The 14,125-nt window shown below is 40.8% G+C and overlaps 1 protein-coding gene across 1 annotated transcript in view; it reads left to right on the plus strand.

The window, feature by feature from the left end:
• The window catches only part of LOC134658286 (transcriptional activator cubitus interruptus), a 78,749-nt gene extending 65,470 nt beyond the window's left edge, over window positions 1-13,279 (plus strand). The window contains exons 4-19 of the mRNA XM_063513888.1: window positions 99-302; window positions 789-963; window positions 1,440-1,583; window positions 2,018-2,180; window positions 2,707-2,901; window positions 3,375-3,539; window positions 3,886-4,003; window positions 4,418-4,593; window positions 5,256-5,354; window positions 5,984-6,143; window positions 6,970-7,090; window positions 7,395-7,514; window positions 7,714-7,804; window positions 8,174-8,344; window positions 9,145-9,282; window positions 10,236-13,279. Of these exons, the coding sequence (XP_063369958.1) occupies window positions 99-302; window positions 789-963; window positions 1,440-1,583; window positions 2,018-2,180; window positions 2,707-2,901; window positions 3,375-3,539; window positions 3,886-4,003; window positions 4,418-4,593; window positions 5,256-5,354; window positions 5,984-6,143; window positions 6,970-7,090; window positions 7,395-7,514; window positions 7,714-7,804; window positions 8,174-8,344; window positions 9,145-9,282; window positions 10,236-12,389 (4,394 nt within the window). The 3' untranslated portion in view covers window positions 12,390-13,279. The remainder of the gene's footprint in view (window positions 1-98; window positions 303-788; window positions 964-1,439; window positions 1,584-2,017; window positions 2,181-2,706; window positions 2,902-3,374; window positions 3,540-3,885; window positions 4,004-4,417; window positions 4,594-5,255; window positions 5,355-5,983; window positions 6,144-6,969; window positions 7,091-7,394; window positions 7,515-7,713; window positions 7,805-8,173; window positions 8,345-9,144; window positions 9,283-10,235) is intronic.
• Window positions 13,280-14,125: the final 846 nt, after the last annotated feature.

Below are 14,125 nucleotides of genomic sequence, written 5' to 3' on the forward strand. Positions count from 1 at the left end.
ACGCTTGTAAGCATTCTTGGCGCAACAACTGACGACGCTTTTTATCACATACGTAGTTTTGCGTGTAAAGAATTAAGCAACATCTTTTCTCTTTCCAGGATCAAGAATAGCCTCCCCAACCCGCCTCAGGTTATCCGGCGGCGCGATAGGGGCCTCAGCCAACCGCAAACGGGCGGTGTCTTGGAGCCCTTACTCCGCGGAGTCTTTAGACTTGGCGGCGGTGATCAGAGCGTCCCCGGCGAGCTTGGCTGTTAGGGCGCCTTCGGCTGCGTCTACTGGAAGCTATGGCCATCTTAGTGCTGGTGAGCAATAATCGAATTTAAACTGTTATGAGACTAACATTGAATAATTTTACGGTTTAGACTCACTTAATAAAATTGTTTTAAGTTACTCGCGCGACATGTTTCGGACAGCCTAGGTCTCCTTTCTCAAGTACTAACAGTGCGAGCAGCGTTCACGACGGCCGTGTATCGCGTACTGCGGCGCGCCGAGAAAACTGGTTGGGGGAGGTCTTCCGCTGTCATTGTAGGCAGTGGTGTGCTTGAGAAAGGAGACCTAGGCTCTCCGAAACATGTACTGGTGAGCAATGTTGAATTTATGCCCGTATTGGAAACAGAAGCTTCTATAGCTGAATGACATTATTAAAAGGCTGCAACTGTTTTTTTTCTTATATATGTACTTGTATAACCCTTGGAGTAGCAGGATGCCGGAAATGATTAGTTAAGTCAGAATTGAATATTTTACCTTTTTAACGATTAATCTAAATTAACATACTTCCTGAATTCCAGGCGCGATATCCCCCGCCCTATCGCTGTCTCACGCGTCGCTGGCGCAGCAGCTCCTGGCGCGAGGCGGCGGCGGCGTGCTGGCGGGCGGAGTACTACTCGACCCTGCGCACCAGCAGGCAGCTGCTGCGGCCGCGCACCACGCAGCCCATGCGCACCTGGTGGCCGGGATACACAGGTAAGATATATATCGCTGTAAATGTGTGCAGTGCATGTTGGCACCGTGGAAGTTGATAGGTATGTTCTGGAAAGGTGAAGTGCTGCTTAATCCTTAAGCAGTGGTTAGGTTCTTGAGAATAGAGAAAGTACAAGAAGCGTTGACTGGACGTGTGTGTCAATGGTCTTGTAAAATATAATAAAAAAGACCGGAATGGAGATGGTAAGATAAAGATAAAAGATAGTTTATTCAAGTAGGCATAATTACAATGCGCTTATGAACGTCAAATAAAGTTACACCGGCTCCAACCCTACACCTCTGCCCCGAGAAGATCAGATAACAGACGGTGAGAAAGAACTTCAGATGAGAAAGTAATTGGCGGTACCCTTGCTCGCAGTATTCAGTGTATTGTTAATAAAGTTTATTGTTTCATCAAAGTGTAATTGATTAACATTTATTATTTATATATTGGGTTTTAACTCTTTGTAATTCAACAGATCTCACATATCATCGCCCACGCAGCTTCTGATGGGGACTCCCGTGGACATCCGACAGGGCTTGGGCATGGACGGGTCCCCTCCTCATCATCTGCAACAACCGCCGCAGCAGCCTGAAGTTACTAGCATCATGGAGGCCGATAGGTAAGTCATTGAAATCACTGATGAAGAATTCATCTTGTAACCACTGATGAACAAGATTCATAAAAAACTTCCGTGATGTATCAGGCTAGCAATGGCGTGATGATCATCTGTCAGTCCAGGCCCCGCTGTAATGATCTACCATCTGCAACACCGTCCATAGGGTTGCACTCGCGAAAGCCACATAATCGGCCATCATCAGTAAGTCTGAAGACTGGTACAAATACTGGTACATGACGTTATGACGTACGTTGCTTGATGAGAAGAGAAAACCCTAATAGGATTGTTTTATGCAATATTGACTGTTCCGCCTTTTCACGTCCTGCTAATAGTAGAAGGCACTATTCTATAACTGATACTAATATGCACACTTAAAATAGTGTATGTAACTTAACTAAATAAAATAATGTAAATATTCCGATCTCCTGTTTTCACAGTGCTTCATCAGGGATGACACAGCGGAAGTCCCCACAGAGCCTGATGCATCGAGACAACCACCACAGCAACAAGCCGCTATCGGCCGCCGCGGAGAGCACGGTCCATGACGGACTCGATTCCAAAGACGAACCCGGAGATTTCATCGAGACTAACTGTCATTGGGTAAGACTCATGCTTAACTCTTTGACCACCAAAGACGTTAACTGACGCGCGCGGCTACAGTCCAATATCAACCTTCGTGCATTCCCACAAGATTCACGATGATGATGATGCACAGCGTCGCGCATGTCTGGTGTTCAAAGGATTATTGTAGTACACAACAAGAATAGGTTTTCAAGAACAAATACTTCTTGGGCACTTCTTAAAATGCTTCAGAGAGATTTAGTGAAGCCTTGTGAACTTCAATTGTGGTAGAATTGCAAACCCAGCCAGGTTGGGCAGCGGTTGCAACCACGTACGTAGAAATAATATTGATGTTACACCAATGTTAACTGGTGAGCAACGTGAAATACCAGAACACTGCATTGATATGTCATATATCACTCGCTGGCACTTTTTTATAAGCGGGAGGTGAGCAAACGCAGGAGTTAGTGGACAGAGTAAGCTCTCGCTAAAGGGGAAAATCTTTTAATTCTTGCTCATTAGCATTTATGATAGAACTTACATCTAATAATCTGTTTATCCCCAGGTGGACTGTAAACTAGAGTTCCCAACGCAAGACGACCTGGTGAAGCACATCAACACAGACCACATCCACGCGAGCAAGAAGGCGTTCGTGTGCCGCTGGGTCGGCTGCTCGAGAGACGAGAAGCCGTTCAAGGCGCAGTACATGCTGGTCGTGCATATGAGGAGGCATACTGGGGAAAAGCCACATAAGTGCACGGTGAGTCTTTCAACCTTCAATACATGTGATGTCAAAATTCGTGGGTTCAAACCTCGGTTGCTGTAAGTATATAAAGCAAAAAAATCTGACTAAAAGTCGGTCAGGATCCTTATCAATTACAGACAAGAGAGGTTCTATCATTGTTGTCATCATGGAGCATCTATTAACATAGGGGACGATGGTCGTACCTATAATGACAGCATGTAATGAATTGAGAGCATGTAATAACAATAATAGTCTGGCATTTACCCTCATTCAATACCTTTTTTGGACTCTTATTTTATGTAGCTGTGTATTTAAACACCACATATTTCCTGCTGAAACCTGAATAGTCCTTACACGGGCTTAGTGTGGGTTGAAAACAAAAAAATATATTATTAAGTGGAATTATTTTTATTTCTATATCATACCTTATACCAAGTTAGATGGCTCAATAATAATAAAATTAATAAACTCTGTGAATTCCTTTCCAGTTCGAAGGCTGCTGTAAAGCATACTCCCGTCTCGAGAACCTGAAGACCCATCTCAGAAGTCACACGGGTGAAAAACCCTACACCTGCGAATACCCGGGCTGCGCTAAGGCGTTCTCCAACGCGAGCGATAGAGCGAAGCATCAGAACCGAACGCATAGTAATGAAGTAAGTTCTAAAATCAACTCAGAAACAATAAGCCTTTTCGACAATCTAAATCAACCATACCTAATTGTTAGTCCCTTGTTCATTTGGACTCAGACCTGATTCATCTAGATCTCCAACTTTTTACTCAAAAGTTACTACCTACTATGTTATTTTGAGCCATTTGTACAACCACAATTGACGGGCTTATCAACGAGAATCAGCAATGAACTATGAATTTTCCCACATAATAAAATTAGCTAAAACGTTTTAAAAGTGACAGGCGGTTTGGTGCAACCGAACCTTAGTCTGAATTGTCAATTATGTCGCTGCAGATCCGATGTACTAAATTTCACGTATTTAATTTCAGAAACCGTATGTATGTAAGGCGCCTGGATGCACAAAGCGGTATACAGACCCATCGTCTCTCAGAAAACATGTGAAGACTGTTCACGGTGCAGAGTTCTATGCCAGTAAGAAACACAAAGGTAAAGCATTCTACGATAATACGTTGCGTAGAAATTGTTGTAATTTCTTTGTATTTTGGTTCCTCTTCTGTTAAAGTTTGGCCATGAGGCTATCTTTATTTTTCTAACTAAGAACTGAACTAGTAGAAGGAAATAAGTCATAAAAGGTATCGTTTTTTAGAAGTCTTTGGAACCCTTTTCCAGATCTGTTTAAATAATTTGTACCTAATTAACTAAATTTACCATTCAAAATAATAACACAACTAGCGGTAACAATGATTCCTTGACTGAATAAGATGTGTAAAGTAAAATAAACAATCGTGCCAGCTTTTGATAACCAGAGTACAGTGCACTCTGCATCAACTGTCAAATTCGAAGCTCGAAATTGATACAATAAATACCTATACAATATCATAAAACTTTCTCCATTTCCAGGTTGCAGTCGCGGCGACGACTCCGCCGAATCCGGTGGCGGAGGAGCAGGCTCTTCCCCGCGCTCCGAGGAGGGCGGGGTCCCCATCGGAGTCCGCGGGCACACGTCCTCGGCCTCCGTCAAGAGCGAGAGCCCTGCGTCACCGCTCCCGCACGGGCTGCACACTCCAGCGCATCAGGTACAAGACTCCTTTCTCAATTTACGGCGGGGACTCAATTTACGGGGGGACTCAATTTTTTATTTTATTTTATTTTATTTATTTAATACAGTGCAAGCTTACAGTACTACACCAATTCGCTTACACACTAGAAACATCTATACATTACAAAAAACAAAAGAAAAACATGCAAACAGATACAATGTCAAGAAAGATAAAACTTACAAATTCAGTCAATTACAATATTTTTAAGATTAAATAATGTCGAGAAAAATAAAATTTACAATTCAGTCAATAATTTACAATATTTAGAATTTACCTCAATAGTGAGCATTACACTATTAACCTGTCAGTTCCCAGTGGCTCCAATATGAGTCGGAATTGTATGGATTTGAGAGGTCCTGGGAAATGAGGGGTTAAGGAGCCCACTGATTAACAGTCCGCCGGACGATATCGGCCTGTCAGATAGAACAAAAAGTTGACAGCTCCGAACAACTGACAGGCCGATACCGTCCGGCGAACTGGTAATCAGTGGGCCCCTTTAGGTTAACTCATACCTTGCACGAATTACAACTGAGTGACCTGACCAAAATGGCGGGACAACGTTAGGAAGTTAGAGTAGGAGGAAATAGAAGAAGGAAGAAGAAGAAAGAGGTTAAAAATGTTGTATTGTTTCTTTACAGTTATCAGCTCAATGTGGCGGAGATTTGGACTTCGGCGGTTCTGGCTTGGGTGGCTTCAGTGACGAAAATGGCGCCCCTTACTTCAGGCTAGACGGAGAGGTAACGAACTCAAATCTAAGACTTTAACCTCTTAGCGCCACTTGCACCATTCCACTAACCCGGAGTTACCCGGGTAAACCCGGAGTTACCATGGTTACCAGTACAATTTGACACTTGGTTAACGCTTTAACTGCTTAACCCCGGGTTAGTGGGGTGGTGCAAGTGGCCCTTACTCTTTCGTAATTCTCGTTGTCTAATCACTCGTTCACTGAGAATCAAGTCCATAACGAATGTTATTATGTACTCCCAAATAAATAGAAGTAACATCGTCCACAATATTAACCATAAATTCAAAAACCCTTATTGCAAAGTCATACGATCCCTTGATTTATAGTTCGTTTTTTTTAGCATTAGAAAAGACTACGCTATATTAACGTGTCTTTTTATTGAAAAACACTTTTGAAAAATAATTCACGGCAAATATGTAACAATTATGAATCATATACGATTATTTACATTATTTTGCTTTCATATGTAATAGTTACTGATTTTTAAAAAGCGTTTTTCAATTAAAAGACACGTCAAGATCGCCTAGTCTTTTCTAATGCTAAAAAAAACGAACTATAGGTAATATAAGTACCTATATTAAAATGACAATGTATCAAGTACATGGTGTGATTTATTTCCAGGTGGAACAAGAGGTGGTGGGTGAAGTAGGCCAGCTTCCTCTGATGCTGCGCGCCATGGTGGCCATCGGCGAGCCGCGGCACCACCACATGCCGCGCTTGCAGAACAAGATGGCGGTCAATCGCCTCATGCCACCGGGGCATGGCGTTGACTTGGGAGGTGGTAAGAAAATTAAATTATGTGTTTTGCCAGTGCTGTATCATTAAATTGTAAGAGCAAGTTAGGATCACGAAGTATCCATGCTTCAAGTCATTGAAGCACAGTCTAGCGAGCGCAATAGTTAATGTTTTATGGGTAAGGGTGGGACAAAATGATTTGACTCCTTCCGCTATATCAGTTCTATTCGACGGCAAGAATTCTAGTTCTGTACATATTTTGTACATTGTATTCTAGTTGTTATTGTTGAGTAATATGTGGATATAAAGAAGCCCGTTGGAGCTAATCCAGCTGTACCTCACTTTCATACCTATTTTTGTGGACGTTGACATATGGGCGTTTTTTTTTGTTGTCCCAAACACTTTTTTTTTCAAATTTGGGTTTTTTATGTTATTTCTACTCAGAATCACGAGCTCTTTCTATCCTAATAGGAGAAAAAAAGTGTCCCAAAATTTCCATACATTTTTCGATCTTTCCATTACGCGACCACCATACAAAGTCTATGACGGTGACGGAAGACGGTGACGGAATGGAAATAAAAACGTTAGGACACTTTTTTTCTCCTATTAGGATAGAAAGAGCTCGTGATTCTGAGTAGAAATAACATAAAAAAAAACCAAATTTGTAAAAAAAATGTTTGGGACAACAAAAAAAAAACGCCCATCTACAGTTACAAACTTGATCAGACACCACAATCACCTTAACACTTTTCCTAACTGACAGTTTAAACATCAAAAGAAAACATGTTAGAAGTATCAATTGTCTCTGCCTTGATAAGTTAAGTCGATCAAATAAATTAAGCTTTCTATTAACAAACTGATTTTAATTCTAGCTGCCGCACCTGGCCGCACGGACCTCGGCAACACGAACGTGGGTGCAGAGATCAAGACGGGGATGCCGAACACGAGGCGCGACTCTGGAATATCGTCCGGCAGTAGCCTTTATAGTGCAAGGTTTGTAGTTGTTTTCTTAGAAACAATTATCACAGCTTTCATAGTTTCTATATTTCTAGTCTCCCCTTCAATTTCAGGTCAGTATTTTATTCCTTAACTAGCCTTTGCTTGATACTTCTTCCGGGAAAACCTTTTTAACAACCATCAAACCCATTTTTAGCCTCTCATAATTTCCAAAAATCCTTTCCAAATAAAGTATTACAACATTAGAATTTTTCAAATTTAAAGGACTACCACAACTGCTTTATGCTTTGCGATGTCTGTAAGTCCATAAAATATTTATTAAAATATGTAATACCTCCAGGTCCTCGGATATCTCCCGCAAGAGCAGCCAGGCGTCCGTGGTGGGCGCGGCGCCGGCGCCGGCGCGCCTCATGCCGCACGCCGGCGTCTACGACCAGCTGTCTCCGGATAGCAGCCGCAGGTAAACACCTCACTTTAGTCAAGAACCTTGTAGAAACTGGACTTTTGGACTAGGCCATTCCGTTAAGGCGGGAATGTCACCTTAAATGACGCCAAATTGGAAATGTCGTCTCTTTCTACTGGGTTGCATTCCTTTGAAAGCAGCTTTTGAGCATGCCTCAACTAAACATTGTTATTATTAAACGTTTAATGTTTTACAGATCTAGTCAAGTTTCATGCGTGGGATACGCACCAGCTCCTTCCTCAGCTCTTGCCGCCGTCCAAGCCGTCCGGACGTCCCAGGGCAATCAGGTAAGGAATTATTTATTTAGATACCATCCATCATCATCATCATCATCATGATGATGATGATCATATGTTGAGATACCATAAACTTATGTTAATGAGACGCTAGAGCAGTTTCGAGAACCTTTTGTGAAAAGATCGCAACTGATTTTGTGCATTTTATAGTGCGATTTATACCGCAGCGCATGCGCCAGAGCTGAACGGACTTTCACACGTCGCACATAATTTCTTCCATCTTTATCCTGGCTCCTATATAAAATAATACTCGTAGAAACCCAAATTATAACTCTTCTTCTTGAAGATAATGAATCTCTGCAAATTTTTGGAGTTCAAAAAAACATTCTGTTTCTAAAACTACAATCTTTTGTTTTATAGGCGGTCCTACTCCGCGGGGTGACGTGTTCAGAGGTGCGCGCCGAAGAACTGGCCCTGGAACTGGACCCCAACGTCCAGGTCAAGGAGGAAGCCAGGAGGCTCTCGGAGCAGTCCAACCTGAGTGATCAGACGCAGAGCTACCAGCCGTACCCCTGCGGGACTGATGACGTGGTAAGTTTTTTTGTATATATATATATAGATGTGTTGTTTTTTTGGGTAGGTACAGTTAGTTGCTGAAGTGGCTTTGTGGGCCGTATTCAAAATTACCTGCACATGCTCTTATTCTCTTAACAACGAATTTGTATACAGATTTTAATAACAAAACTTCCGTGAGACAAAGACATATTAAATATATTAAAAACCGTGAGTGACCCGTTTTTAATATATTTAATTTGTATACAGATCATTATGAATCCGCCGTAGAACCGAACAGAACCTGTTTTGCGACTGTAATTACTAAGTACCTAAAGTATCAGTGAATACGGAATGTTTTCTAAAAACTTATGGATCTTTCTTGAAGTTCATTATTTCAATAGGTACGAAGAAAATATAACCATCAACCCAATACTCTGTAATTACTTATATCCATTATTAAATATAGTAGTGAAGAGTGAAATTAGACTCGATAGCCAAACTGATGCCTAAAACCATTCGCAAAGTTTCATATTATCATTATTAATACCTCATTCTCTTTCTTTTAAATACTCTTAATAGCCTAATCGATTGAACAATGCAGTTACTCTTTCGTTATCTAAGAAGTGCCTGGCGTCAGTTGGCTCGTTGAGTGAACGATATTCGGAAGATTGCGGGTCACTCCTGGATGAGATTGGCTCAGGACCGGGATAAATGGCGTACTCGAAGAGAGGCCTATGCTCAGCAGTGGGCGATAAAAGACTGATATAATGATGATATCTAATGCCAAAAACCAGTGTGAAATTATCAATGGCCTTAATAGATCCTTCTATTTCCAGGGTGACGCCCCATTCCCGTTCAAGACGGAAGACGAGCACGAGCCGGTGTACAAGGAGTCGCGATCCAACTCCACCAGCACGGTGGTGGTCACCACGGCGCAGGTGCACCACCCCAACCAGGAAGTCAACCTCGAACAGGTAAATACAACTACAAGCCATAGTATCCCAAGGAAGACAACCTCGAACAGGTAAATACAACTACAAGCCATAGTATCCCACTGTTGGCTAAAAGTCTCAATTTCCATCCATTCCAGTTTTACGCAACTTCCAGCGAGTCTTCACCTCCGCCTTGGCTTGCAACTTGCAAGCGCATCTTAGTTAGTTTATTCCACCTGTGGGTGTAGGGTCGACTACAAAGAGATGTATCCACTTTTTCACCTTATTACAAGGCAGTAAGGTGAAAAAGTGGATACATCTCTTTGTAGTCGACTGTACTATTAGCTTAGCTTAGCTTATAAGTCAAAAGTGTCATATGTCCTATACTACAGGGTGACATTTAAGTCGTGATCAGTAATATGTTTTTCTAACTCCATAAACAACGAGCAATTTAATGCCCCTACTCTTACTAAAATCAGACAAGATTTTTTTTTATTTTTTAGTTTATTTTTTGTCATTTATTTTACTTTTATAAGTGGATTTAGGATATTACAACGGCTTATTAAGATATTTAAATTAGTAAATTGAATCGCCTCTTTGAATCGGAACTGTTATTGACATCAATTTTGTCATTTGTCCCAGTTAGAAATAAAATGTACTTAATTTTTCATTTGAAATATCTTACAAAGCTGTTTAACACATTGCCACTTGTAAAAGTAAAATAAATTACAAAAAATGAACAAAAAAATAAAAAATATCTTGTCTGATTTTAGTAAGAGTAGGGGCATTAAATTGCTCGTTGTTTCTGGAGTTAGAAAAACATAATACTGATCACGACTTAAATGTCACCCTGTATATCTTCAATGGGGGTCAGCTACCTCATCCCTAGACTAATATAGTAATAGATTTATCCCTTAAGAGATAGGTGCATTTATAGAGTTTGAATGTATCAGTTTTTTTTGTTCCGATGTTTAAACACCCTGTTTTGTTTGTAGGTCGCAGAAGGAGAAATGGTGGAGAACAAGCTGGTGATACCAGACGAAATGATGCAATATCTTAACCAATCAATATTGGGAACCGACTCGGTAGCACCAGCCAAGAACGACTCTACCACCCCGCCCGACCCCGAGGCCGACAAGGACCAAGACAGTGCAACCAAAGACAATGCCACTCGCGACCAGAACGCTAACAATTCTAGTGACAAAATCAGTGACGTAGCGACCAGTGACGATTCTCTACTCAAAAATCTAGGTGCCATAGGTAGTGATCTCAATATAAGTGATATTCCAGTCGATTTAAGGTCATTAGACGTTAGCATGTCGGGCAACAGCGGCTCTTTACTGGCCACGAAGTCGCCCGACGACAAGAACCCGTTACAGGAACAGGTTATACCTGAAGTCCCCACCGAACAGTGTGAGGACTATAAGAAACCACCGACTAGCAATGTCTCTACAAATCCTTTGCAGTCTTTGCAAACTATGGCGGCGAATCAGCCAGAGTCTAATAGGATGAGAGCGAATCTTCTACCTCAGAAACAAAACACGACCATGAGTCCAAAAACCATGGTAATTACTCCGCAGACGGTTATGAGTCCACAGACTTTGCCTCATAGCATGCTGAGTCCGCAGAGCTTACCTCATAGCGCTATGAGTCCACAGAGCGTGATGAGTCCGCACAACATACCCCATAACGTCATGAGTCCACCCAGTGTTTACAACGTTATGAGCCCTCAGAGCGTTATGAGCGTCATGTCGCCACAGCACAACGCTATGAGCCCACAGAGTATGCAGAGTTTGATGAGCCCTCAAATGCCGAACCAGATCATGATGAGTCCGCGACACAATAACATCGGCAGCCCTATGTCTCAGAACATGGCCAGTCCAGCTGGCAACATAGCAAGCCCTATGAACCAAAATATGCCGAGCCCCATGAGCCATGGCATGCCCAGTCCGATGCATCCCAGTCTACAAAGCCCTATGGCTCAAAACGTGACGAGTCCCATGATGCAAAACATGCCCAATATGCCGCTAAATCCTCCCCAAAACGCTAACCAAAACATGATGATGAACATGAATTCGCCGCATATGCAAGGCATGCCACCAAACTACCCGCAACACCGACAAAATTGTAATCCTAAAGCCGTTAGCAAAAACTATAACAACGTTCAAAATCAATATCAAAACCAAAACTACAATCAAGCACCCGCCTATCCCATCCAAAACCAGCAGAATGGTAGCAATATGCGTCAGCAAAACATGCAACAATATCAAATGCAACAATTTAACCAGAATCAGATGCCTGGCATGCAACAAATGAACCAAAATCAGCCCAACAATATGTACAACAACCAAATGATGCCACCCAATTATCAACCACCAATGAACTACCCCAATCAGCAGAACCAAATGCATCAAATGCAAATGTCAAGGTCTTCAGTGATGAGCGTGGATAACAGCGGCAATATGGCCCGAGGGTCTTTAAACAGCTACTGCGAGCAACAGAACCAGTGCCCGCCCATGCAAAACAACCAATACAGCCAAAACATGCAATATCCACAACCTCCTCCTTACAATGCTGTGGTCAATGCTGCCAATGTAATGGGACCGCCTCCACCTAAAAACAATCATCAATACAATCAAGCCATGATGAATAACAACCAATATTACAATCACCAGAGACCTTACATCCAGTGGGACTATCCCGGTAATCAGTTCAATAAACACAACATGCAAAAATCCGCTCAGAACTCTGTCAACATGTCTACTGGAAGCCAGAAGCCGGTGAACGGTGTTAGACCACAGATCAATTGCAATCAGATCAAGAATGGAGAACAACAGACTGATTGCAGCATGAATAGTTTAAGAAGTCAGAGTAATCAAGCCAGCGATGTTCAAGTCTGGGACATATCGCAGTCGCAGATTGAAGCCACGAATGCGAGAAAAAAGAATCAGAACGCTAGTACGATGCGGCAAGAAACCTATCAGAGGACGCTAGAGTATGTAGAAAACTGCGAGAACTGGAAGAGCTCTGAAATGGTCTCCAGCAGCACCCATCCTCTGCAGGGCGGCGACAACATGGTTGTGAACGATCTCCAAACATCCTTGTCTTCATTTTATGAAGAAAACCAGTACCTCCAGATGATCCAATAGTTGTAATTTTTATTGAATTTAGTGCTAAATGTGTTCACGTTAAAGTCGAATTTAGATCTGATAATGGTGCACCTAAAACTATGGTTGTTAAACTTATGCAATGTAGACTGATTAATTATAAATTTCTAAATTTAGGCTCAAATGTTTCAAGTACATTAGCGTAAAAGGTTTTTGACAAAAGACAACCACATATTGTACATAATGTAAACTTTGTTATTGTATGTCTTCCATCTTAAATAAGTACAATATTGTATGACAATTGATGCGATATTTTTATATTGTAGATTTACGTTATTCTAGGATGTACATAGATTGTACATAGGATTTTAAGATTTGCTACAAGGGAAATTCTGTCAACAGTGTGCCTTAAATTTCTACGTGTTTTGAAATAATTATGTAGCAATATTAAAATATTCCTATAATGTTTTATAAAGACTCTTGCGGTCAATAAATATTTAGGTGCAACTAAATTGACTTTAAATGCAAGTGACCTTTGAGATTATTAGACAATAATAGAATCGAATAAATAAAACAAAATCTGTACAAAACATTTTCTAGAATTTTTACCGTTTGTTGAAATTTTAGTGTAACATTACTTAAGTTTAAGTAAAATGTACTTTTTTTAATGTTAGTTTGTAAAATAATTAAAGCAATATTGTGCTTCGAGACATCGAATCTCCTAGTTTTTAGATTTTATTATGAGATTACTAGACTAAGATTTTTGTAACTTTGTTAATTTTTATTATTTAATACAGACTAAAGGACCGCACAAATGATTGTAATAGATAAACCGTATTTCGTAATAACTTATTGTTTTTCTGTTCTCGCGACCGCGAACATCTGTGAACAATATTTTTATGAAACTATTAAATAAAACATCCTATCATGAAGCTTACTGTCTTTATTTTTAACCTAGTTTCTTCGCTGCCGTGTTATTAGATATTTCGACACATACACTATCTAGGCAAGCTTCAATATGCACCTTGAACAGTTTACTCTTTTTGTTTGTTTTCATAATCCTCACTAATATTAGGTATAACTGCCAAAGTAACTGTGTCTGTCTGTTACCTCTTCACGCTGAAACGATTTAGATGAAATTTGATATACTGATAGTTTGAGGCCTAGGATAGTTATTATCAATCATCAATATCATCATCATCCTCATCATGACCTCCACAGAACTCCGTTTGATATGGATGATTACCGCGTATTACGTTTGATTAGATATTTTATTTTTTAAATACATATAATGACTTTTGCTTTACCGAAATTGCCACTTTAAGTTGTGTAAATTTAAATGCTTAGATGCTGTAACCCACCTGATACTGTGTTCATTTAGTACCACCAGACGGACGGCGGACATAGTGTAAACAATGCTGCTTTTCAAATTACTAGGTGACAAAATGAAAATCAACTGAAATGAAAAATATACAATACCTTTCACATTAATCATCCAGCCGACGGATAAGAAATTTAGTCTTTGATAAATTCGACGACATCGTACATGTAATAATTGTTCCAAAAAGAATATGGCGGATAAAAATAGTGGCATTCCGTCGCTGGGTCACGAGAATATTCGAAATAGACGTATTATTTCGGACAGCGTTGCCAGCGGCGTCGATAAAACCGGGTTATTCTCACTAGTTACCACCAAGTTGTTACCAGTGGTAACTACTGGGAATTTTTTTCCCACCTTTTACCACTGGTAACTACTGGGAAAATTTATTCCCAGTAGT

The sequence above is a fragment of the Cydia amplana genome, chromosome 22 (assembly GCF_948474715.1).
Source record: "Cydia amplana chromosome 22, ilCydAmpl1.1, whole genome shotgun sequence".
In the NCBI taxonomy this organism is placed as follows: Eukaryota; Metazoa; Arthropoda; class Insecta; order Lepidoptera; family Tortricidae; genus Cydia; species Cydia amplana.